General features: G+C 36.0%; 1 protein-coding gene across 50 annotated transcripts in view; it reads left to right on the top strand.

The window, feature by feature from the left end:
* Positions 1-27310, top strand: part of lrrc7 (leucine rich repeat containing 7) — a 246823-nt gene that overhangs the window by 205038 nt on the left and 14475 nt on the right. For 17 of the 50 annotated variants that reach the window (XM_073954196.1, XM_073954213.1, XM_073954214.1 and 14 more), the window contains 8 exons: positions 3273-3461; positions 3715-3831; positions 10608-10694; positions 14505-14616; positions 14953-15133; positions 17706-19419; positions 21975-22124; positions 24938-25063. In XM_073954196.1, coding sequence (XP_073810297.1) covers positions 3273-3461; positions 3715-3831; positions 10608-10694; positions 14505-14616; positions 14953-15133; positions 17706-19419; positions 21975-22124; positions 24938-25063 — 2676 coding nt within the window. The remainder of the gene's footprint in view (positions 1-3272; positions 3462-3714; positions 3832-10607; positions 10695-14504; positions 14617-14952; positions 15134-17705; positions 19420-21974; positions 22125-24937; positions 25064-27310) is intronic. The other 33 variants (XM_073954232.1, XM_073954233.1, XM_073954209.1 and 30 more) reach the window with 3 other exon arrangements.

Here is a 27310-nt window from a genome sequence, read left to right as displayed (position 1 = left end):
GTGCATAGAAATGTAATTAAAATGTCTACAAAAATTTTTCAAATATCTTTCTGAAAAAAAAAGTTAAATATTCTGTTATCATTCAGTGATATCCTACTTCAGGGCTATTCAATTAGCAGCCCGCAGCTCAAACTTTGAAACAATTTGTTCGGGCCCTCCAAATAGTGTGACCAAGACATCAAAAATAAATTTAGTTCAGTCGAAAAACGGCCGCTATAGATCTGAAGTGACATGCATCTGTTCAATACAGCACGAGCTGCAGTTGAAGGCTGTACAGAGCATCACCTGACATTAATGGAGTGACAGGAGCAGCCAAAAACATTTGGATACTTATGGTAAAGGCTTCTCAACGCCGCATTTTTGTTGCACGGAACAAAACTGCTGCAACTAAACAAAGTTATGTCACCTGAGCACTAGTTTAAAGTTCCAAGCTTATACACCAAGGCTAATACGCACGCACACTGGATTAACTATAGCTGTGGGCTATTCACATATTGCATCTTTTCTGAGTGCAAATTCGCTATTTATGTATGTATGTTATGTATGTATAATAACAGTTCTACTGATAACAGTTATATTGATGTATGTATAATAGTTCTATATGATAACTGATAACAACAGTTCATATTAATACCTAATATAAAGCTTAATTATATATTACACATGATAACTATAAAACCATGATTATTCTTTAGACTATATAATCGTACATCCAAAATCTATAATTCATTTATTAATTTTCTTTTTGGCTTACCTTTAGTAATCCAGGGTTGCCACAGCGGAATGAACCGCCAACTTATCCAGCACATTTTACGCAGTGGATGCCCTTCCACCTGCAACCCATCTCTGGAAAACACACACTCATTCACACTCATAAAATACGGACATTTTAGCTTACCCAATTCACCTATACTGCATGTCTTTGGACTGTGGGGGGAAACTGGGAGCACCCGGAGGAAACCCACGTGAATGCAAGAACATGCTGAGGCTCGAACCAGTGACCTTCTTGCTGTGAAGCGACAGCACAACCTACTGCGTCGCCCCAAAATCTATAATTGTTACATTCCTAATTTGTATACAGTTCACAACAAAACATATAAATGTGTCTGAATGTAGAAGTCTACTTGAGAAATACACAGATTTTGTTGTGCTTTGAAATTTGTAAAAAAAAAAAAAGCCTACTGTACAATGCACTGATATTATGTAGGTTCAAAGTAAAACATATTACCATTTTAATGTAGAAAAATCCAAACTGGGTGTCTTAAGGAGCAAAAACACAACATATGGACTCTCATATGCTGTTGTGTCATCACTCATATTGCAAGTTATATCTCTCCGGTCGCCCATCACAAACTAATTGAATATCCCTGCGTCATTACTTGTACTTGTTAAAATATGTAAAAAACTTAAATATGTAAAAGTATTTTAAGCTTCTCGCTGACAAATCATCGGCTTGGAATTATAAGGTTCTATCTGTGTTCTAAATGTTTTTGGGATATTGAGCTTTAAAGTTTTTGCATTCCATATAACAATATGTGTTTGTTATATGAGAGAATAAATGTACTCTAAATGTAAATTATCAAAATTCCCTTACATTTGCAAATTGGGCTAAAACAATGGAAAATCGAGATAGAACCTTCTAATTCTAAGAAGTCATTTTCCATTTGGAATTATAAGGTTCAATCGGGCAGATCATTCATCGAAGCATTACTTTTCAAGAAATACAATCAGTCTGATTATTAATTTAATAAATAAAAATTTTGTTGTTACAATATGTTGATGGGTGCAGTGGGTCGCACATTCGACTCAAAGTAAGAAGGTTGCTGGTTCAGGCCTCGGCTGGGTCAGTTGTCGTTTCTGTGTGGAGTTTGCATATTCTCCCAGTGTTCCCATGGGTTTCCTCCAGGTGCTCCGGTTTCCCCCACACGTCCAAAGACATTCTGTTCAGGTGAATTGCGTGGGCTAAATTGTCCAGTGTATGTGTGTGAATGAGAGTGTATGGGTGTTTCCCAGTGATGGGTTGCACCTGGAAAGGCATCCGCTGCGTTGAACATATGCTGGATAAGTTGGCGGTTCGTTCCACTGTGGTGACCCCAGATTAATAAAGGGACTAAGCCCAAAAGAAAATGAATGAAGGAACAAAATGTTGATGCTTAAGAAAGTTATATTTTTGCTTTCTGTTACATTTATTTAATGTTTTGGGATGAATATTTTTTTCTCAAATTAAACATACAAGGCCCAGTGCAGATGTTAATTTTATGTATTAAATATGGTAATATGTATTGAGTTGTATGCTTTATTTGAACTATTGAATTATATTTATTGAATTATACTTTTTAATATTTTCCCTTCAAGGCTTAATATCATATTTAAAGACTTTAAATAAAACAGACAATGAGCAAAGGAGTTTAATAAACACTGAAAATGTATTTTTTTTAGTATTTTAGAATTTTTCTTTTTTTAATAACTGTTTCTTTTTCAACAATTTTTTTCACAAATTTTACATTTCATCTCAATGTCAAAAAGCTAATCTAAATCTAAAATCTAAATCGTCACATTTACAGACACATTGTCAGTTTCAGGTTTCTTCTCAATTTTGTGTTGTCCAGCATTGTTTAGTCGACTCTGATTTTGTGTTTCTTTCTGGTCTTTCCCAGCTAATCCTGATTGGTCCCCATGCGTGCATTTAAAATACTGATTGGCTCTCAGAAAGAACCTTATAGAGCTAAGCTAGAGTTCGATTTTGTAGATAAAACCTTATTTATTTATATTTTTAATAAAAAGTCTTAAAATTTAAACAACTTATAAAACAAACATCAAATCATGTAAATAAGTTGTCATTTAATAAGAATATAATAACTCAATTTTGACAAAAAATGTCTAATAGAACCTTCTGAAGTGACGAAATGGGTAAATCCTGGTGCTTTAAAGGACAGTGGCAAAGTAAAAATTTTTAAAATGACAATGAAATTGTATTTTGGAGCAGCACCGTGATCCTTTAAATGCCATCAAATGACACATGTTTTAAAATTGACAGACAAGAATTCACCTGACATATTGAAGCTGTTCTTCACATTTTTGTTTAAATGCATAAAAAAAACACATTCACATCTTTGACCTATAAACATCCATCTCAGTATCTGATCTCAGGTCTTAATATCAGATGTAACCAGGAGCATCGCTGTGTCTGCTGAGCTGGGATTTATGAAATCTTTAAGCACCAGAAAAGGTTATTTTGCCGCCATATGGGCTAAATCCTCTTGTATTTGCAGGTTGAGATTAATTTAAAGCGTTATCCCACCCCGTACCCAGAAGACCTCAAGAACATGGTAAAGTCAGTGCAGAACCTGGTGGGTAAAACCACTCACCCCCTAAACACTGAAAAATGCTCTTCTGGGACCAATATGGAGCTCCACAGCCAAGACAAGTATGAGCCCAAGTGGCCCATTGCTCCAAAGGAGGTAATGCTTCTTTATCCTGTTCTATTACAGTACCTAACTGGGCTCATATATCAATGTCTGTGCAATCAGTCAATCAATCCATCCATCCATCCATCCATCCATCCATCCATCCATCCATCTATCTCTCTCTCTCTATCTCTCTCTCTCTCTCTCTCTCTCTCTCTCTCTCTCTCTCTCTCTCTCTCTCTCTCTCTCTCTCTCTATATATATATATATATATATATATATATATATAATTGTTCATTTTTTGCAGGTGACAGAGCGAGACGTCAAAGACTATTCAAACCAACCGATGTCTGATCAAGGTGTCATCCTCAACTCAGCCATTGACATCCCAAAACGCAAAGAGGATCTGACTGAAAGCTCGGAAGTATGACAAGTTTTCTTTTTTAATCCAGCGTTTTAAAAAAAAACCTTTAGCTTTATGCTAAAATATTGATGCAACGTGATATCTGGGGGTTGCAGCTTATGTTACGCTCCCTTTAACCTTTCACAGAAATTATAACAGCAAATTATCTTAAATACAAAACACATAAAGGATTTCAAAAGTCAATTATATTAAAAGAGGAGGATGAGAGTTGTAATGAATTTCCTGCAGTAGCTTTTGTGCTTTTGAAGGCATTGGTATTTGCATCTTTGGTGTCTGAGTCAGTTCGCTTGTAAGTGTAGAGAGGGCTGTGTAGCGCTCAGAGTGTTTGTTAAAGGTTAGCTGAACCTGCAGAGATAAAATACACAAAGATCAGTGCAAGTGTTTCATCTTTAACAGCCAGCAACCCTCCTCCCTAACCAGAGCTGCAGTGTTGTTTATTACATGTTGTCATTAAATTTGCTTGTGAATATTAGAGCAGTGATGGTGCAATTAGTAATGAATGTCACTGTAACCTTGTAATATGCTTCATTTTTGGCTACTCGCTTTTAAAATATCCTACTATTATTTATTAACTACAGATCTAGAGCTACTGCGTTTTTTTCTCCTGCTCAGTCTTCAGGTTTTTTTATCCAATAGCAGTGTTCAGAATACAGCTGAAAATCTTTTAGCAAACAGAAATAAAGGTCAGCGTCAAATGTCAGGAACACTCAGAGGATTCATTAAAGGTTTCAGTATGAAAATATTAATTGAATTCAAGAATGTTGAAATGATTTGATTGAACTAAACTAAATCTCAAGGAGTTAAGCCCAAAGTATACTTTGGTTTGCAGAGCACGTAATTCACCGTTTTAGTATGCACTCAGACTTTTTAACATGAAAATGTACACGCAGCTTGCACATGCAGTTTTAAATTGTGTTTGCAGTTCTAAGATTATCCACAAGGTTGTTGTTTCACAGTCGAAAAAAGAAATGGAGTAAAATAAATAACAACAGTGAGAGACTACTACATATGGCAAAAATAAATAATTAAATGATGTTGTGCCGCACATCCAGCAAACTGAAGCCAAAACATTTTCACTGCCCCCTGGTGGCAGTTAAAAAATAATAATAATCAAATGACTCTTTAAATATTTTTTTCCCAAAGAAAAGTTTTTACAACGGAACCCCGGAAGGGACGTTGTGGAGGAGAAAAAAATTGGCTGGGTGAAAAAAAAATAAAATAATGGGTGAAAGAAAAAAATGGGTGGGAGGAAAATATCTATTTCTAAGTTTTTGCGTTCCCTCGCAAAGATGTTTTGCGTTCCCTCGCAAAGTTTTGCGTTCCCTCGCAAAGATGTTTTGCGTTATCTCGCAAAGATGTTTTGCGTTCTCTCGCAAAACTGTTTCTTCTCAAACACTTCCTGTTCACTGCACTTACCTAAACCCTAAGTTACCGTTTTTGCCGAAATTCTCCCGTATTTTACCATTCTACCCTACTTTCTTTACATTACTGTGCGTATGCTACCTCTGAACCAGTGAATGCATGTATAAGCGCTGACTGACAGACGCGCTTCGTACAATAAACTGATCCCAGATCAGCGTCTGTACACGCCATTTACAGGGGAGCGGGTGTATGTTTAAACTACGGAACCCCGGAAGGGACGTAGTGGAGGAGAAAAAAAATGGGTGGGTGAAAAAAAATAATGGGTGAAAGAAAAAAAATGGGTGGGAGGAAAATATATATTTCTAAGTTTTTTGCGTTCTCTCGCAAAGTTTTGCGTTCCCTCGCAAAGATGTTTTGCGTTCCCTCGCAAAGATGTTTTGCGTTCCCTCGCAAAGATGTTTTGCGTTATCTCGCAAAGATGTTTTGCGTTCCCTCGCAAAGATGTTTTGCGTTCTCTCGCAAAACTGTTTCTCCACAAACACTTCCTGTTCACTTCACTCACGTAAACCCTCCCGTTTTTGCCGAAATTCTCCCATATTTTACTATTCTATCCCACTTTCTTTACTGTGCGCTGATTGTCGCCTTTCACTTTGCAACCTCTGAACCAGTGAATGCATGTTTAAGCGCTGACTGACAGACGCGCTCCATACAATAAACTGATCCCAGATCAGCGTCTGTACGCGCCATTTAAAGGGACACTTCTGTTATCAAACAAGTGCGCAGCAAATTAATCTCATGTTTTGTTTAGTTTGATAACAGAGGTGTCTCTGTAAGAATGCACAGATCTATAGTGAAAGCAGTCCATTACTTTAGAAACTGTTTGTGCTCATTTAAGAGAAAATAAGCTGTTTAAAATAAAACATGCAGGACGGAGATGTTTCATATTATTCAGTGTATTTGTCTGTTTAAACATACACCCGCTCCTCTGTAAATGGCGTGTACATACGCTGATCTGGGATCAGTTTATTGTACGAAGCGCGTCTGTCAGCGCTTATACATGCATTCACTGGTTCATAGGTAGCATACGCACAGTAATGTAAAGAAAGTGGGATAGAATGGTAAAATACGGGAGAATTTCGGCAAAAACGGGAGGGTTTATGTGAGTGCAGTGAACAGGAAGTGTTTGTGGAGAAACAGTTTTGCGAGAGAACGCAAAACATCTTTGCGAGGGAACGCAAAACAACTTTGCGAGAGAACGCAAAACATCTTTGCGAGGGAACGCAAAACATCTTTGCGAGATAACGCAAAACATCTTTGCGAGGGAACGCAAAACATCTTTGCGAGGGAACGCAAAACATCTTTGCGAGATAACGCAAAACATCTTTGCGAGGGAACGCAAAACTTTGCGAGAGAACGCAAAAAACTTAGAAATATATATTTTCCTCCCACCCATTTTTTTTCTTTCACCCATTATTTTTTTTTTTCACCCACCCATTTTTTTTCTCCCCCACTATGTCCCTTCCGGGGTTCCGTATTAAACAGACAAATACACTGAATAATATGAAATCTCCGTCCTGCATGTTTTATTTTAAACAGCTTATTTCTCTTAAATGAGCACAAACAGTTTCTAAAGTAATGGACTGCTTTCATTATAGATCTGTGCATTCTTACAGAGACACCTCTGTTATCAAACTAAACAAAACATGAGATTCGTTTACTGCTCACTTGTTTAATAACAGAAGTGTCCCTTTAAATGGCGCGTACAGACGCTGATCTGGGATCAGTTTATTGTACGGAGCGCGTCTGTCAGTCAGCGCTTATACATGCATTCACTGGTTCAGAGGTTGCAAAGTGAAAGGCGACGAACAGCGCACAGTAATGTAAAGAAAGTGGGATAGAATGGTAAAATATGAAAGAATTTCAGCAAAACGGGAGGGTTTAGGTGAGTGAAGTGAACAGGAAGTGTTTGTGGAGAAACAGTTTTGCGAGAGAACGCAAAACATCTTTGCGAGATAACGCAAAACATCTTTGCGAGGGAACGCAAAACATCTGTGCGAGGGAACGAAAAAAAACTTAGAGATATATTTTCCTCCCACCCATTTTTTTTCACCCATTTTTTTTTTTTCACCCAGCCAATTTTTTTCTCCTCCACTACGTCCCTTCCGGGGTTCCGTATATTACAGTTTGGTGTTGCATCATGATATCTGTTATTGATATCTACTCAGAGTGAAACAGTCACTACTGGCTTCTTTCAGTAGCTCCGAAAAGAGATTTATTCATATATTTATTTATTTTTTGCATTGATAAAATTAGCCGTGTTCATGTGGGTTTCCTTGGGGTGCTTCGGTTTCCCCCAAGTCTAAAGACATGCGGTATAGGTGAATTGGGTAAGCTAAACTGTCTGTAGTGTATATGTGTGAATGGGAGCGTATAGGTTGTGGTGATGCATATGCTGTTAAAAAAATATGCTGGATAAGTTGGAGGTTCATTCCACTGTGACAACCCCAGATAAATAAAGGGACTAAGCCGAGAAGAAAATGAATGAATGAAAATTAGCTGTAAGTCACTCTACTAAAAATACTAAAGGATTTGCTGGGTCATTAAAGTTTATCATAAAATCAAATTAGTAAATGAATGTTATTGGCTGGCTACCTTGAAAAACAAGCTTATTAATTAATTTTAATAATAATAATAAATAACATAAATTAATTAACAATTCATTTTTATTAATTAGGAGTCTGTGGCAGGTTATTAACTAAACTGGCTGCAAATGATATCATCAGCATAACGTCGATGTTTGGGATATTTTGGCTTCACTTTTCTGCAGTGGAAGGAAGTGAAAACTAGTCATTGTTTCTTTATTTACACAGACTGTGGGCAAAAACTATTTTAACCACATTAATAAATGTATGAGTGAGGCGATTAATTACACTTTAAAGTGCCCCATTATGCTATATTACCTGTTCCTCATTTTGTTTTTGGAGGTCTCCTACAATAGGTTTACATACAGTACATCCAAGGTCAAAAAGCACTTGACTTTTCACATACAGTAACATCTATTTGAAATTATCTGATTGCTCAGAGAGTCTCAAACGATTATTTAATTCATTTGAAGAGCCTGCTGTGCTCTGATTGGTCAGATGGCCTGCAGTCTATTGTGATTAGTATTATATCAGTGCATTTTATAAACAAAGCTCCATCATATCTTCCCCTCAACATTTATTAACACAGCTGAACAGTAAAGACTGTTGATTTTACAATATAAATCAAGTTTGCATCTGATGATTAAACATTGAAGAACTACTGTAGTTGATTTATTCCATCCTCCATCATATGTATAACATGAAAAGTCTAGTGTTTTTTTAGTTTTTGGCTTATTATGAGATATATATATATATATATTTAAGCAAAGAGTTTGAGTATGTACTGTATGTATGGGTGAGCGAAGATTTGTGTATATGAGTAGCATCATTCTGCAATCAACATCATTGTATGTAAGTTTTTATGTGTTTATATTTAGTATATCTTGTGTCTGCTAAACCTGTGTATGCAGGTGTTTTATGTATGTGTGCGTGAACATGGATTTAAATCCTACATGCACCATTCTAGGGTTATGGTTAATTTTAGGGTTAATTTTTTTAATTCATAAAAAAAGAGCTGGTTAGCGCAAGTAGGTTTTTGATTTTGCTGCTTCAGTTATTTCAAGAGTAGCTACAGTGTTTGATTAGGGATCAAAGTAGAAACAGTTTTGAAGCAGCCAATAAAAAAAACTGGTGTTATGTTCCACATATTCCACAGAAACGCGTTACTGTATTCTAATTACATTTTTGAGGAACACAGTAATGGAAGGAATTACATTTTACATTTGTGTAATTTGATTACAGTTACTAAAGTCAGTGTCATTTCGTTACGTTACAAATATAGTTTTTGGGAAAAAAAATGCTTCTTTAATTCATGTTTTTAGCTGCAACGTCAATTTATAAGCATGCACTTTTAAATTGCTGGAGAGTGCCAGCTGAAATGGTTGCTGTTTAGAGTGGCTGCTTCTTTAGGTGGAAATACAGACATTACTTTGATTTCATTGAGCATAAAATCAAAAATATTGCTGTGAAATGCAGACTAAAGAACTTACCACTGCTTATAACTCAACCAGCAACTTGCTCAGCACTCGAACAGAAAACATTCTATGACAATACTCGTCACCAAGGAGGACACTGGCACTCAAAAACACTGTGGTCCAACTCACTGCACTAAATTGAATTTTTTTTGCAGGATCGAGAGTGAAGGTATCTTCTGAATGTGAAGAGAAGCGTAGCTGCCTATAGGGCCATTCACTTATCGTGTCTTTTGCGTGCGTGCACATATTGGTAGGCCATATTGCGCATACTCGCATTTCACAGGCACACCCAGATGAAAACCATGTCACGCGACAAAAACTGACCGATCAGCTTCATACCTTTTAAAGCAATTTTGCATATGGATGTCAATGGTTACAAGTATCCGGTTTTTTTCATGCCTTCTTTTGTGTGTAAAAAAAAAAAAAAAAAAAAAAGACAAACACGTTTGGGAAAAAGTGAATGATGAGAGAATTTTAGGTGTTGGGCGAACTTTTTATGTCTAATGAATATGCCAAGCTACTGTGATTAACCCATTCTAATGTTTCTCAATAAATATTAAATGAATGAAAGAGCTGCCGTTTATATTGTATTTTAAAGGTATATTTCATATGTTTTAAAAATAACTTCAAAGTAAACTAATTAGTAATCTGCTTACTTCTTACATGAAGTAATTAGTATTGTAATAAAATGACAGTTTTCCAGTAGTAATCAGTAGTTTATAATGTATTACTTTTTTAAAGTAATTTTGCTGAGCAATAACGATATTACTGCATGAAAGATTTATTCCAAAAAGCTAATGGGGCACCTTAAATGAGTATAAAGACAATTTCATAACTTTTAATGACAAAAAGAAAAGACATTGGAGAAGATTAATATTTTTTAGTGCATAGTGTGTGTAAGGCTGTGTGCGTTTACTCTAACAAACGCGTAAACAACCAAATTATACTTTGGGCATACACAGACACAGCTACATTCATAACCCATTCATTTAAACCAGGCTTTTCTATGCTTGCAGTAGCTGTTTGTTTAGATTAGCATACAAGCGCATGATGTATTGTGTCCATTGCAGCTTGGCCTCACACTGCTTCCCCCCATGGTCTCAGAGACCCCCCGGCCAAACTGTGGAGCTACAAACATTAATATTAATATTGTTATCAGGGTTATCGGGACCTTGGGAGTATCAGTGCCATAAAACTCATGTTTCTTACACATTCTTTTCTTTCTAGACCATAAGAATCCATTTTTGTTTGTTTGTTTGTTTGTTTGTATATATGTATGTATGTTTGTTTTGCTTAGATTTCTTTACATCGCGTCGTTCCCAAGCCTCAACAGCCAGAGAATACGAGCCTGGCCGTTTCTTCCTCTTCCTGTTTCTGCCTCATAGTAAGTGGCTGAAAGACCAGACAGCAGAAAATCAGCTAAACGTATGGGGTGGCTCATTTCAACTGCCGTCAAAGCAAATTAAATTAATTTTCACACTCCCATTGCGGGTGAAGCATTTATTTGATACATCCTTGGGTTTGTTTCCCATAATGCGGTTTTAAAAACATGAAGAAATTTGGATAACATTGTCAACATGACACTTTTTTTTTTTTAAATAGGCTAATTTTACAACTTCCCTAGGGTTAAACAGGTGTGTTTTACCATTTAACAACAAAGTCAAGCTTTAAATAGGATTTTTTTTCTAAATTTCATGTTAATTTTAAGTGAGATGCTAATAGTCAAATCCGATTCAATGATCTATGCTAAGCTAAGCTAAAAGTGTTCCTGCCACGCTCGGAGATCAGCTAAATGGAGTAACAAATGGTAAAATTAAACTGGTTACCTCTGGGAGAGTTAAACATGAATATTTTCAAAAAAGGAAAGTGTTCCTATAAGCATAACGATAGTGTTCAAATTTCAGGAGTCTTAGGCTAGGAATACACTGTGCAATTTTGGTCCAATTTTGAAGTGATTTCTAACTCATGTGGCTCTTGAACTCTCTGAATTTCTGCTTTGCCGTGTGTCATTTGTCATGCTTTGTTCATGAAGTGTACAGGGGGAATGTACTGTAGAGGCGATTTATCAGATGGTCAGATGTTTTTCAGCCCTCATGAGTGAATCACAAAACAGAAATAGACATACACACTTTAGGATTCACTGGGTTGTAATGGTGTGAAGTTGAAATATATATTCCTAAATGGACAGAAACAATTAAAAGTGTATGATACTCTGTTCATATATTTAAGAAATACAAAAAATTTAACAAAAATCTATCTAGTGGTTTTTAATTTCTTCCTTTCCACCCAAGCTTTACACTCCTTCCCATTATAGTAGGTGGTGTAAATACACCATATGATGATTTTCCAATCATCATTAACCCTTATGAACTGTTAGGGATGTTTTCATCCATTCTAGGGCGATTTTGAGTTCTATTTTGACCATAACTGTTTCTGTATAATATTATTTTTGCTGACAAATCTTATTTTGACACATATTTTGAGGAAAAAAATTGAGAATACACTCTGGGCAAATTTACCAGCCCTTTGTTATGTTAGGCATGAAAACAGCCACTAATTTAAACATTAAACCACTGTAAAAAAAAAAAAAAAAAAAATGCATCAAATAAATAAATATATATATATTTTTTTTTTTTGCATGAATCTGTTTATCAAACTCAGTCCTGATCAAAACTACTAATTTGTTTAGAAAATTGCAGGATTTTAACTATTTAATTGCCAAATGCATAAATGATGTCACTGGTTTGGTGTAAAAAAACAAAACAAAATGACATATTTTCAATCTAAAAAGTAATTGTAGACTGTATTTTTTAAACACTTTATCAAAACCTTGCTCATGTAAAACAACATCACCTTTGATGAATTGTTTTTAAATTGATTAAAAAAATGTTCTCCCTACTTTACTGTTGCTGGCTGTTTTTGCCCCATAACTTCCATTATAATAACATTTTTTTTTTACAAAAACATAATACCATATAATCATGCATTTTTGATTGTTGGTGGTTTTCCCTGTTGAAAAGAGGTCAAATTTGGCATCAGTTGGCACCATTACCCCTTTGGATAGGTCTGTACAAAAAAAGCTTCTGGATTTGATATGGAGTATAACAGCAAATTTAAATGTGTGACTGTGAGTATGAAAGAGTGGCCTTTACGCACTTATCTTGATGTGTCTGAGAAAATTTAAATATGCATCTCAGCTCTCAGAACTACTGTACATGAAGTGAATAAAAACAAAGACTGTGTATGTATGCACCATCAAATGTGGTTATAATGAAAGTCAATGGGGAAAAACCTGTAAAAAGTAGGGTTAAAAAAATAAATAAAAATCAACCAAATACGGTGCATCAAAGGCAGTGTTGTTTTACATGTCCAAGACTGACAAAAGAAAAAAAATCCAGTTCACAATTACTATTCATATTGAAAATACGTCATTTTGTGTTTTTTTTTTTTTTTTACCAAATCAGTGAAAGCATTTATAAAATCACCAATTAAATAGTTAAAGTCCTGTAATGTTTCAAAGCAATTTAGTAATTTTAATCTGGACAGAGGTTGATTAACAGTTTTATGCAAAAATTTTGAATACCATATTTATCTGATGCATTTTTACAGCAGTTTAATTTAGTGGATGTTTTCATCCCGAACATAACAAAAGGGTAGTCTTAAACAGTGCACAAGAGTTAATGGAAAAAGGAAAAGAAGGGGGTGACCTGAGCTTTGGCTTTACGTTGCATGTAATCTTTCCATACAGTAGGTACAGTAACTTGCTGAAATCGCACAGTGTATATCCAGCCTTAGAGAGAACCAAGACCCCATCTAATTCCAGTCAAAGCCCTACAATACATTGAATTTGAGAGAACACAGCACTGTTTACACGACACTCTTTACTACAAAATTCTTTCACTTTTTAGACTTCATGCTTGTTTTAACTTTCAAATCTATATTCTACATAAATATACAATGAATTTTATAATCTCTGTTGAAAACATTTCTGCTGCTAAATATCAAGTTTCAAAAGAACAGAATTGATTTGAAACATAAACATTTTGTAACATCATTTATCAACTGAAGGCATTTTTGCTTAATAAGAGTGAAATTTATTTACACATGAACCCAGATTTTTGATTGGTAATGTGCTGTATAAAAGCTCTTATATTCCAAATACTACCCCCCACCCCCACCCCCCTGCAGTCTGTGATATAATTCGAACACTGCACAACATGCATCAAATGGCCCCCATGCTGAATTCCGTTCACAATTCATTTGCTACAAGTATAAAAGCATTAGCCATTCGCATTACTTTACACAGTCACATTTCTTTTGACCCGTTGTGAGGCGGAGATGAAGAAAAAAAGAAGCAGAGAAGGGGAAAGGCGGCTCAAACGCTATTCTGATATGCATTTTTTTCTGCCTTGCTCTGCTGCCGGTTGTGTGAGCCAGCCTGCTGATGTACAGTCAGGTCTGAGAGGTGTGAGTTTTGCCATAGACAGCAGTGAGAAAGCTGGAAGATACTGATTTGCTCCTTGGGGATTTGACCAGACAAGTCAGGACAAGGCCTATGAATCATAACAGTCTGTATATTGCTAATGATGAATCTCTCAACTTGATGTTGAGGTGTGAGTTCACACTCCATTACTTCCAATATATTTCTCAGCTTTGTTTAACTTTGAGGTCATTTGGGGACAGTGTTTGCGTTTTGAAATCATTAAACAGTTACTGTAATATAATACGGGAAGTGTTTAAGCTTTTTCCAATAAATTAATTACTTCATACAACCTAAATATGCATAGCTATGTTAATATGCTTTAAGCAAAATAATTTTACATGTTAACTTTTTTTTTTAAACTGCAATCACTTAACTTAATGCTGTCATTATGTATTGTTTTAGCTCTAATAGAGTTTTATGTAATATGCAACTCAGCAAACAGATTTTTATACAGCCAAAATTTTCCTGTTAGTAAAGCAAAAGTTCATGTAATTTGATATGTTGACTTTTGAGAATGCATTTATTGACATTGTGACCCTAAATTGGATTAGAAATGTCAACTAATGTGTTTGAGTATAAGTTATTTATTTGCTTGGTATTTAAGTGAAAGATTAAAATTTGATTGCAGGAAAAGCTCACCCCACTCCCCTTGTTTTTCAATCCTTTTGTCTAGTGTTTAATTCACTGCGAATTTGACACTTATGTTTCCAGGACTCCATGGGAGGCTCCCCAAATGATATCCGAATCTCTGACATGAGACCAACTTTGGTAGAGCCACCAATGTACAAACCAAAAGTTGTGTTACTGGGCAAGGAAAAGAAAGGTTAGTAAGATTAAGAAACCAAGTGAAAGTCCATTTCTTAGATACATTACAATTTGCTAAGGTTTTGGTGTCATGTTTTCTTTAACTTTTTTTTTATTTTAACCTTATGCTAGTTCTATTTTTTTCCAACAACCCCCTCATTATTTTTTTCTTTATTAATAAAGCTATATCTTTGACATATAATAAAGTTTTATATATAGCATAATTGCACTGGGGAACACTGTAAATATAGTTAGGGGAAACGCAATAATTTATTTTTTATTATTATTATTATTGTTCTTGCATATACATAACTTCTTTGTATTATCTTCACCTTCATTTCAAAATGCATTTTAGAGTCAACAGATGAGTCTGAACCAGACAAAATGCATTGTTTGAACAACAGCGGATCATCTGCCACTTATTCAGACTACTCACCCTCCCAGGGATCATCTGGCTCCTCCAACCCACCTGGAAATGTCGGTAATCTGCAAACATCTGGGAAAGAGGGGTCATCACAGACTCACTGGACCAACAGGTTGGCAAGAATTTAATCACTGCCACTGTTCATTTATATAAACTAATAGACCATCTGTGCACTGATCTGACATGACAGTTGATCAGATGGTCTAGCTCTCTGACTTTTGGGTGGCCAAAATGTGACATTGTGTTGCTTGTATAAGCTGGCAGTAGCGATTTCAGCAGATAACCAATGTTTAAAACATAACACAACTATTTAAACCAGTTCCAAAAATCATGCACTGTTATGAAAAATAATTATTTTAATATATAATGATACACAAAGTTTTAGTGATATGCATTAGGTTGCAAAAGTATGCCTTTATGCCGAGAATCCAATGTTTACTGCCTTATTAAATTAAAAATACTAGTTTTAAAGGTGCCTTAGAGTGCATTGATTCAATGATCAATTATTCTGTGATACCTTTAAAATTGGTATACTGTATGGCTTAGGTAAGTAAAACTAAAAAAACTCTTATATGGTCTTTATGTCAGGAATAGTCAAATTCCCTACAATAAAAAGCTCGGTTTTTACCATATTTGGAATGGTTGTGAATGTTAATGAGTTCTGCTCTGACGCATCACAGCTTATGTCAGTGCCTACTCTCACACATTCACCTCTATACCTACAAACACAGACACACCCACAGCATAATGTATTCTGAAATACACATGTGCAAAATAATCATACTTCATTTGTTAAAAAGATATTTTAGTTTGCTCCAGAGTTGTGTTTTGGATGAAATATAGGCTGAATTACAATTGTAATTGACTAAAGGGACCAACAGAAATGTTTTTAGTATTGTATTTTGAAGTTTTAACATATATAAAAATACAGGCAGGTGTTAATATCATAGTCCATGTAAACAGATTAGTTTTTGAAGTTTATTTGCATCTTTTCATTATAGAAAAATCACAGTAAAAGATGAGTAATTTGGCACGATGCATAAACATGCATTAAACACATACTCAGTAGTTTACATGTGTTTGTTGCCTCATTACAAATATGCATGGCAAATTTCAGAATCCATAAATCTATAATCAAATTAACAACCTCATTGGGGTTGCTCTGAATAATTATATAATTTTGTTCCAAGTGGGCTGTTTTTTTGTAAGGATTTCTGGAGGGCCGTGTTATAGAGAGTTTAGGCCCAACTTGCTTCAAAACACCTACCTGAAAGTTTCTAGTTTACCTACTATTATTTAGCTTGTTCAGATGTGTTTGATATGGTTTAGTGCAAAACTCTGCAGGAACCGGCCCTCCAGGAATGAACTTGGTGATCCCTACTTTAAGGGATACTTTGGCCCTGTTTACACTAATCGTTTTAGCTTTAAAACAGCTTTTTAGAACGAAAACGCGTAAACGATCCTCGTCCACTCTGGCGTTTTGCTAAAAACACATATAACGTGCACACACACACACACACACACACACACACACACACACACACACACACACACACACACACACACTAATATGTGCTGCATTGTATGTGCACGTCTGAGCTCCAGGCAGTTAGTGGGTGCTTTGAGCACACCTCCCCAGATGAGAGCAGCACACATCGAACAGTTCATTAAGGATCTTCTGCTGGATCTTATCTCACTATAGTTGGTACACATGATATTTAATTCATCTTGTCTCTATCTAAGGGTCTTTTGAATCTATTACTTGTTCTCAGGTAACTTGTTTTGGCTGAGCGCAAATTTAAGTTAATATTTTGATTTATGTAATCATGTACACTGATTCTGCACATTTGACTGATTGAATGCCTTTATTTGCTCTATTGTACAAACTTATTGTACATTATACTTTTATAATGGCCATCATTGATTATTAAAACTGATAATCTGCAAAATAGACAGGGTATGTTTTGTTTTTTTCAGTGAAAATGAAAGTAAGGATTTATGTTTTAGGCTGCGTTTGGTTATAAATTTGCATCCAGTAAAAATGATGGTCATATAAATATGACGCTTCAACATTTTTATTGTCAGTTAATTTAATATCACAACAAAAATAGGCAGTTCCTTATATCATGTTTTCATTTTATTGTTAAGATGAGTGAAACAACATAGAGAAATAAAGTAGTCTACACAGTCGCTTTAAAGATTTACCCGAAGTGTCCTTGGGAGTTTGTTTTCCATATTAAACTTGTGAAGTATGAACTTAAGGAATGGGAGCAAGTCTGAAATTTGTGCACTTGATAATGAGGAAAAATCTCTAATCAAAATCTCCATTTTCTGATGTCTCCCTTTTTTTCCCCATCCACACTGAAACAGAGGGGCAGCATTTTAAAATGAAAATGACCTCTTCATCATTTTCAAAAAGCTCCGTTTGCAGAGCTAGAAAACTTTGGGGTAGTGTCGATGGAAGGCGTAAACATAGCAAAATTTTGCGTTTAAAACTAAAATGTATTAGTGTAAACGAGGCCTATGCCTGCAGTTAGTGTTGTGTACTGAAAAGCATTGTCTTCTGAGTAAATTTTTTTTGTTGTTGTTTTGATGTCATGTTTAGTCCATGGCAATGTTCTTGTGTACAGAATTTTTTCTATGTAGTGCACTGATCAAATGTATTTGTCTAAATACATCAACAGGCTGGCTCAGTCTTTCCCAAAGCCCATTGAAACCAAGCCTCTTCTGAGCCAGAGGGAAACACCTCCTTCCAGCACGCTGCAGCAGCGAGGTGAGAGGCGGCCACTCAGCGACACCTTCGACAGCTGGAACGATGCCCCCCACTATGATAACACAGGTTTTGTTGCCGAGGAGATGCCTCTTGACACTCCGAGCAGCAGTGCTGGAAACCCCATGCTAGGCTCAAAGCCCCGGAGTGCATCGACAGCACATGGGCGACGGCCTCTCATGAGACAAGACCGCATCGTTGGAGTTCCCCTAGAGCTCGATCAGACACAACAAACTTTCCACACAGTTCGCAACACCCCTGACACTGAAGTGCCTGCTCCTTCAAACCCCTGGCAAAACTGGACAAGGACTCCCAGTCCTTTTGAGGACAGGACAGCTTTCCCTTCCAAGTTGGAAATTACCCCAGCCAACAGCCCTAATCCTGACCGTAAGGACTTTGAGCAGGAGATGGGAGAAATACCCGGCACTTTCCCCTCAACTGGAGCCTGGGGGTTTCTGGACTCTACAGACTCAGGGACGGGACGAGGTCATCCCAACGTTTATACGCACATCCAGGTTGGGAAAGAACCAAATAAGGGAAACACTATGGTTCTTAGCAAAAGTTCTGAAAGACTTTCACCAATGATGAAGGAGGTAAAAGCAAAATTTAAGAAATCCCAGAGCATAGATGAAATCGATACTGGGTCATACAAGGTCTATAGCATCCCTATGGACAGCTATAGTTCTAGCATAGAAAATCAGGGAAGTGTTGATCGAGCAGACTTTCCTATACCTCTAGAACAGAGCATGTCCAGGAGCCAGTCAGCACCAATGCTGGATGATGATCTGGATGGCTACGGTTTGAATAAAAGCTCTCAGCAGCAGAAGCCCGCCATCCCAAAGAAAGTTTACCATTTTGACCAAAGCTTCAACCCACAAGGAGCCATGGATGTTTTGAAAGCAGAGAGGAGGGTTCCTCCACCATTCCCCAACACCCCTGAATATGTGAACCAGCCTGGGAAGACTTTGCCAAAGGAACTAGTCAGTCCAAGAGGCTATCGAGGTTATCCGCAGATGGAACAAGTCTTTTCATTTGCTCCGAATGCCACTGATGATTCTCACAATCAACAACTCTCTGTCCAGCCCCAACGCTCCAGGCCGGGTTTCCTGAGGCGAGCGGACTCTTTAGTAAGTTCGACGGAGATGGCGCTGTTCCGCAGAGTGGCTGAGAACCATGAACTCCAGCTGGCAGAGCACTACAGCAGACCTCAACAAATAAAGAGCATGCTGGAGCAACAGAACAGCTTGTCTACCATGGCTGACACTCAGTTCCACAAGAGGAATGGTAGGTATGATGAAGATTACTCATCTTATCAAGAACCCAAAAAGCCCATCATGGGTTATCCCACCAAGAGTCTGACACAACGTCGCCCCCTGTCTGCACGGAGCTACAGCACAGAGACATACGGGGCATCTCAGGCAAGGCCAGTGTCTGCCCGGCCCACAATGGCTGCTCTTCTAGAGAAATTGCCTTCAGATTACAATCTTAGTACATGCACTGAGAAAAGCCCTGAAGCCGACATGAACCTGAGACCTGTCCCTCAGAAACAAGAGGACCTGACCTCCAAAATGCCAGTAGACTGGAGACAGCAGCTGCTTAGACACATAGAAGCGAAGAGACTAGACCGGGTGAGTAAGGAAGTTTTGCTTTATTTTTTTATACAACGAAGTTTGTTAGCTTGAACTTTATATAGCCTTAGTATTTAAAGGGATAGTTCACCCAAAAATGAACTATATCTACTCACCCTCAAGTGGTTCCAAAACTTTATGACTTTCTTTCTTCACAAAAGGAAAGCTAAAAATCTGCAACCATTAACTTCCATATTTGGAAAAGCAAATACTAAGGAAATCAATGGTTGCAATTATTAAAATATATATATTTTTTTGTGTTTCACAGAAGAAAGAAACTTATAAAGTTTGAAACAAAAAAGGGGGAGTAAACGATGACAGAAATTTCATTTTTGGGTGAACTATCCTTTTAAGGCATAGGTCTCAAACTCAATTCCTGGAGGGCTGCTGGGTCTGCACAGTTTTGCTTCAACCCTGATCAAACACAGCTGATCCAAATAATCGAGGTGCTCAAAAGTCAAAAGTCATGAACACTTTCACTGTTTGGATCAGCTGTGTCTGATCAGGGTTGGAGCAAAACTGTGCAGAGCTGCGGCCCTCCAGGAATTGAATTTGAGACCTATGCTTTAAGGTAATAAATAAATCATCCATTTGTTTTGTCTTATGATATTACATTTTTATATTATATAAATTTTAGAGTAGGTGCTTGTTATTTATTGAGATTTCAGTAAGAAATTTCAATTTATAAAATACGTGCAGTTTGGTCTTATGTAAATACTACTAATAAGGCATTTTTACTATTACATGAAATGAACTGAATTAATAAGAATTTTTTGTTTTACATACTAGAGGCAAGTCTTAAATAAAGACCACTTTTTAGTGTATAGACACAAGAACTGTTGGGTGAATCTCATGTAAACCATCAAGAATTGCCTGGGACATATCTCACCCCAAAATCAAAAGAAAAAGAAACTATATGTTGCAAAATGAAGATGAAGGTTATTTTTAAGGATAATTAATGTTTTGATTTCTGTATGTAATTTATTTATGACATTTATTAAAGAAATTTATGCTAAAACAAGATTTTTAAAATATCTTTATTTGTTTATATATATGTTTTAATTTAAGCAGTGGTGGAAAGAGTACTGACAAATCATACTTAAGTAAAAGTACTGTTACTTGCCAAAAATGTAGAGCAAGTAATGTAAAAGTGTCTGTTGTAAAAATTACTCAAAGTATGAGTAAAAAGTAGCTGTTGTAAAAGTACTCAAGAGTAGTAAGTAGTGAGCATTACGCTGTAAAAAGCTGATGCATTTACATGTAATTTGTGAATGTGTGTAAACGTAACATTCTGTAGTGCATTTAGTTATTGCCCAGCAGAGACACAACGTCATAAGACGTTAATATTAGGTTAGGTTGTGATGTCAGCTGACCAAAATTCAATGTCTTGCCAGCGTCTAAGGACAAAGTTATTTACATTTCCAATAATGTCAAATGAGGTTGATGTTTGGTTAATATTAGGTTGTGTAAAAAGTAACTAAAATCCAACGTCAAGCCAACATCTTAAACCAACATCATATTGATGTCAAATACTGACATTTATTCATCAGGTATGGCAACCAAAATCCAATGTCTGATAGACGTTATAGTAGTAACATTGACACAACGTCAAGCTGTAACATCATCAGAAATTAATATTTGGTTGAACTTAGGTTGGTTGTTTGACATTGACATCAGCCTGACATTGAGTTCTGACGTCAAGCGATTTTCTTTTTCAAACAAAATGCAACGTCGCCACAATGGATTTTGGACATCTTCTTGGACACTTTTGATGATTCCAAACAGTTTGCTGCATTTATAAATCGTCCATGTCTTGAAGTTGTTCATTATGATGCGATTTATCTTCTTTGTGTGATTTGATTGGACAGGAATCGCAGGTCTGATTTTTCTATCTCCATAAACAAGAAAAAATAAAGTAGTGACTGCAGGTTAAAGGAAAGTAGTGGAGTAAAAGTACCGAAATGTACTCAAGGGAAAGTAAAAGTACACATTTTTAAAACTACTTAGTAAATTACAATTTCTGAGAAAAACTACTCAATTACAGTAGTTTGAGTATTTGTAATTTGTCACTTTACACCACTGCATTTAAGTACTATTTTTTTCGCCTTACAATAGTGTTTTTTTTTTTTTTTACAAAAGAACAATAAGATGTCCTTAAATGCCTTCAAAATCTTTCTGCAAAACATAGATTAATTTTTATTGTTATTGGGGTGAAAAACCACCCTCGTGTTTCTTTCCTGAGATTCACCCACTTGCGTACATGCAACCTTGGTGGTGAGCCTTTGTTTCTGTGTAAGTGGAATACAGTAATACAGCATACCTCATCGTTGACGTAAAATAGTCCCACACTGCTGCTATTAATATTAACTGTAACCGCTGTGTATCACTAATGTGTCGTGTCGGCAGTAATGACGTACTGTTGTTGTTCTGTTTGTCAAGCTTGTTCACTCTGTTACAGCAGTGTGCAGTCCAGTGTAACCCCAGCCACAACGTTTGACCTTTCTGTGTGGCTCCACCCATTCACTCATGTCATGTGGTTGTTTCCCTCCAATCAGAGCGCTGTCCTTAAGCACAACACAGTAAACTTCGGCATGCTGTACTCTGGAGGCTATGCTGCACCGCATGCCAGCAGAAGCATGACAATAAACTTTTACAATAACACAAAGCATGAAAACCAAACAACTCAGTGGCTACCTCTACCAAATGTGAGTATAAAGCGACTTCAGCCCCAGTTTCAGCATGAAGAAGATATTGAGTACACAAGTAACATCTCCTAGTTGAAAATCTTCCTCGTAGATCTCTCTCTTTTGAGCGGCTTCTGCTTTAGCTTCCAGAATAAGTGGTAATTCGACCATTTTGACACATTTTTGTTGTACACTATAATAGCCTACCACTAGAAGATCGACCATCTGACACACTTCCCAGATTAACAGCAATCTAACACTTCACCAGTTTCAGGCTAGACTCTGTCTCTCACTGTGATGTTAAACATATATAGGTGTTTTCTGTTGCATGTGCTCAGTCTTTGGTCTATGTGTTTGGTCTATGCACTACAGTCTTTTTCTGTCCTAAACTCACAGAACAAAGCGATCTGTGACCAACTGCAGAGATGCATTGATGAAAGGCCTTTATAATGTAGTCAATTAAGGTTGTTCCAATCTCATATACCTTTCTTTGTTCTGCTGAACCAAAAAGGTACACTGAAAGAGATGATTCCTTAAAAAAAAAAGTTAAGTGGCTGAAAGCAATTTAATTGGGCTGAATTTAAACAAACAAATTAAGTTGAACATTACTAAAAGTAATTTTTGTTTGTTTAAATTTAACCCACATAAATTGTTTGCAACAGTTTTGCAGAATTCATTTTTTTCAGTGTACATATTTGAAATTGATGTTGAAACCCATTTACTACCATAGTATATATATTTTCAACTATGGTAGTACATGTATGGAAAGATCTGTTTGGTCATTGACATTCTTCCAAATATCTTCCAGATATTCTTAAAATATCTTCCTTTTTGTTTAGCATTAGAAAGTCATTTAAACAATGTAAGTTATTTAATGTAAATAATGATGAAATGTTCTATTTTGGGTGAAATATCCCTTTGATACACTGTCGATTGTATTAAATCTGTGCATGCAGTTCATTAACCTGCAAAAAACATAAAACTCTGTGCCTCAAATATCAAAATGCCTCCTATATATGCATATACAGTTAAAGTCAAAATTTTTAGCCCCCCTGTTTATTTTTTCCCCTAATTTCTGTTTAATAGAGAGAAGATTTTTTCAGCACATTTTCAAACATAATAGTTTTAATAACTCATTTCTAATAACTGATTGCTTTTATCTTTGCCAAGATGACAGTAAATAATATTTGACTAGATATTTTTCAAGACACTTCTATACAGCAGGCATGTCCAAACTCAGTCCTGGAGGGCCAGTGTCTTGCAGAGTTTAGTTCCAACCCCAATCAGACACTAGCTAATTAAGCTGTTTCTACTATAAGTATACTAGAAACTTCCAGGGAGGTGTGTTGAATGAAGTTGGAGCTAAACTATGCAGGACACCAGCCCTCCAGCACCAAGTTTGGACACCCCCCTGGCTCAAAGTGACAATTAAAGGCTTAACTAGGTTAATTAGGTTAACTAGGCAGGTTAGGGAAATTAGGCAAGTTATTGTATAACGATGGTTTGTTCTGTAGACTAACGAAAAAAAAAATATATAGCTTAAAGGGGCTAATAATTTGACCTTAAAATGGTTTTTAAAAAATTATTCCAGCCAAAATAAACAAATAAGACTTTCTTCAGAATAAAATATATTATCAGACATACTGAGAAATTTCTTTGCTCTGTTAAACATCATTTGTGAAATATTTAAAAAAGAAAAAAAAATCAAAGTGGGGCCAATAACTCTGACTTTAACTGAATATTGCAAATAACATTTGAAGTGAATCAAAAACATTTTAAAACATTGTCAAGAAAGGCTGTTGTTCAATAGTTTTAGGATAACTATAATTAATAGTCAACATTTATAATTTTATTTATTTTTAAACTAATTTGTTTTCTTTTTCTTTTTATGTATGGATTACTTTGGTTGTTACTGACGTCTGCTAAAAAAATCAGTATTTTCAAAAAGATATTTTCAATCTTCAATTTCCATAATAAATAAATATATAGACTTGAATGTATTTTTAAACACTGTTTATGCATATAAATAAGCATTCTGTGCATTAACTAAATTAAATATATAAACAGCCTTTGGGTAAAAATGATTTTGGACTTTCTTTTATGGATTAAAAATCAAATGTTTCATTTTGGTGTCTGTTTACTGTTTACCAGTAACCAAGGAGCATTAATAACTCTGAAGATTAAGTAATTGTACTTAAAATGATTGTTTTTAAAAAAAAATGCCTTTAAAAAGCTGGGTCATTTAAAAAGCTTGATATATTTTGAAGCTTTTATTTGTGTCTATACATTTATCAACTGAAAAGTGTAATTCACTTGAACTTTAAAGGTTAAGTTTTGCTCTGTAACACAGAATACAATAATGTAAATAATGTATAATGATTCCTATAAAATAAATATAATATAACATATTATAATATAATATATTATAACACAAGCTGCCACTGGAATGAGCTCCTCTAAAAAAGTTTGTTAGTTTGCTCAAACTACAGTAAACTCCAGCTTTTCTGGATAGTCACAAAAAACAGATTTGTGCAACAGGCCTAAATCCAACTCCCAAGATGGGGAATCTTGCCATGCAAAAAGCTTTTAGAACAGATTTTGTTTTGCATCATTATCTAATTATAGTTCCTTTAATAACCTGGACACAAAATAAACAACGCTAGTAACAGAGCCAAGAGCTTTTTAGCATTGACGTGTTCGAAAGCATCTGAATGGGATACAGATCAATAACCATAGCCAGTACTTTCAGTTTTGCGAGTCCCGGATCGATATTCTTTTTTTTCTGACAGTGTCATTTTTGAATTCTGCTTGCTGACAATACTATATTCTTTCAGACACCTTCACAACAGAGCAATATTTTAGATAATGGACAAGAGGTCATGTCCCCGAGTAGCCAGTGGGCGCCGTATTCACTGGGACGAAGAGATGTGCCACCAGAGAACATGAATATCATCAAAAAGGTACAGATTAAAGTGTTTTTTGTTTCTTTTCTTTATACTAATTTGAATCTGAAATCTGAAAACCAGTACAAGTAGAATTTTAGCAGTACATGGCTCAGCAGTATATTGAATATGAATATAGGATCAACATTAAATTTGACAGTATTTCATAGTATGCACATGTTTGTAAATTATATGGTATGTAGCAATACAGCTTATATAGATATTAATAATTGAATATAAACACATCGCAAGCTTAGTGGCAGTCATGGTACTGTACTGTATTAAATTCACTTTAAGGCAAGTCATTTCACTTAGCGGCCATCTTTGAAACACCTCTCAGGCAGCATGCTCAGGCATTCTGTGTGAATGGAAAAATGTCAAATTCTCCAGAATTGCTTGCCAAGCTTACTTTTAAATTTCATATGAGGAATCACCAATAAAATGAATCAACAACTATCTCTTTAGTTTCATTTCTAAATGTTTGAATCACACAAAATCTGCAGAAATTTACGTCTAGTCCAAGCCCCTTCCCCGGAGAATTGTCAGTCTGTAGCGATCGCTGATTGGCTCCTGAATTAGAAGGCAGAGCTTCATTTGTCATATTAACATTACACTTTTCCCCTTTCAAAACTATTCGAGTGACCTTTCTTGTGTATTCTATAGTCTTTTACTATATATAAAACAATATAATATAAACATTGCCAGACAGAGTATTTTCACCATCCCAGTCTCGAGAGAACAGTCACATATTTGTGTAATTTTTAAATATCAAAAACAATGTTCAATTTTGGCAGTTTAATTAACTTTTGTAAATCTCTACTTTTTGTTTTAGTGAATGGATTCATAAATAAATTACAGTATACGTTATATGCATCAATACATGTTTATAGGGATGCAACGATTATAGATTTTGGTTGTAGGATTTTAGTCTAAGAAATAATAACGGCTATCATGATTATCATGCATTCATTAATTTCAAACCCCACTAGTTTAAAATAAGATGAAAACTCCTCATATTTTACAGTGTTATTTATTGCTGCTCAGTAACTAATTAATACAGCACAAAATAATATAAAAACAATAGTAAATTTCTCTCTTTGTGCTTAAAAATAAGTGAATGTTTTTGACATTCATTCATTTATTTTCTTGTCGGCTTAGTCCCTTTATTAATCCGGGGTCGCCACAGCTGAATGAACCGCCAACTTATCCAGCAAGTTTTTTCCACTCATTGTAAAGTTTTATTGCTGTGAGTTGAGAACTTTAATTATAAAGTAGACACAATGTTCCTTAGTCCTCCTTTACATTCATCCAGTTGCTAAGACTAGGAGTATCCCGCAAATGCACAGAGACTCCAGGATGCCCGCAAATAAAGGATAATCTCTCGCAAACCGGTCATTAAATACATTGCACACCCCTTTCCACCGCATCCCTCCTAGCTCTTCAGGTATGTCACACGCAACTCACCCTCACCGTTTTTCAGGTACTTCTCGCGCGCACACGCCCCTACTCAGATACGTCGCTCACTCCACCCCTGACACCCCTCAAGGGGCCTGACACAGACACACACACACAGGCAGACACACACAACGTGCTGGAGCGACTCCCTTCAGATTCAACACGCATGATCGCGTTCATCAAATTTGCTTAAACTAAGCGTTCTAAAGTATTACTGTATTTCACAAGGATTCTGACACAACAACATGAAGCATACGCTTTCGTTGCGTTTAATGAGGAAACACGCTAAACTTGGAGGGCTCATGCTGAAAGGCAGAGTAATGCCCTATCTGTGACAGCTCGCGACTTCACCAGAGACTTTCTGAGTACATTTACATAAGACACCAATACTTCAAGTTTAATATGATTAAGATAATACTCTTAGATGAAGTGGATGAAGTATGGGGACTACAAAAAATACATCCGGTCTAATGAGATCACAAGCTCTTCAGGTTATTCACATTCTCCATGTGCATATATGCCATGCAGCAAAGTGGCATGGTCAGAGGCGTTGTAATGTTATAGCAGAGAAAGCTAAAATGGAATCCAAACGCTGCTATTTCCACTATGGTTAATAGCTATATGGTCCACTATTGCTATTTAATTATGGTTCAGAGAATTTAAAAAATATAGAGCTAGCATTTGACAAAGGAGATATTCAAGAATCCCCCGAATTCTGTGCTGGATTCAGCTAAAGACTCCTCAAATGAGCAGCTCCAACCATAATAGCAGAAGCAGCTGTGTCCTCCGTGTCATTTTCTGTCTGATACA

This window comes from Danio rerio, chromosome 6, assembly GCF_049306965.1.
Source record: "Danio rerio strain Tuebingen ecotype United States chromosome 6, GRCz12tu, whole genome shotgun sequence".
NCBI lineage: Eukaryota > Metazoa > Chordata > Actinopteri > Cypriniformes > Danionidae > Danio > Danio rerio.
Note: the sequence above shows the minus strand (reverse complement) of the source record. Positions and strands in the feature narration are given on the sequence as shown.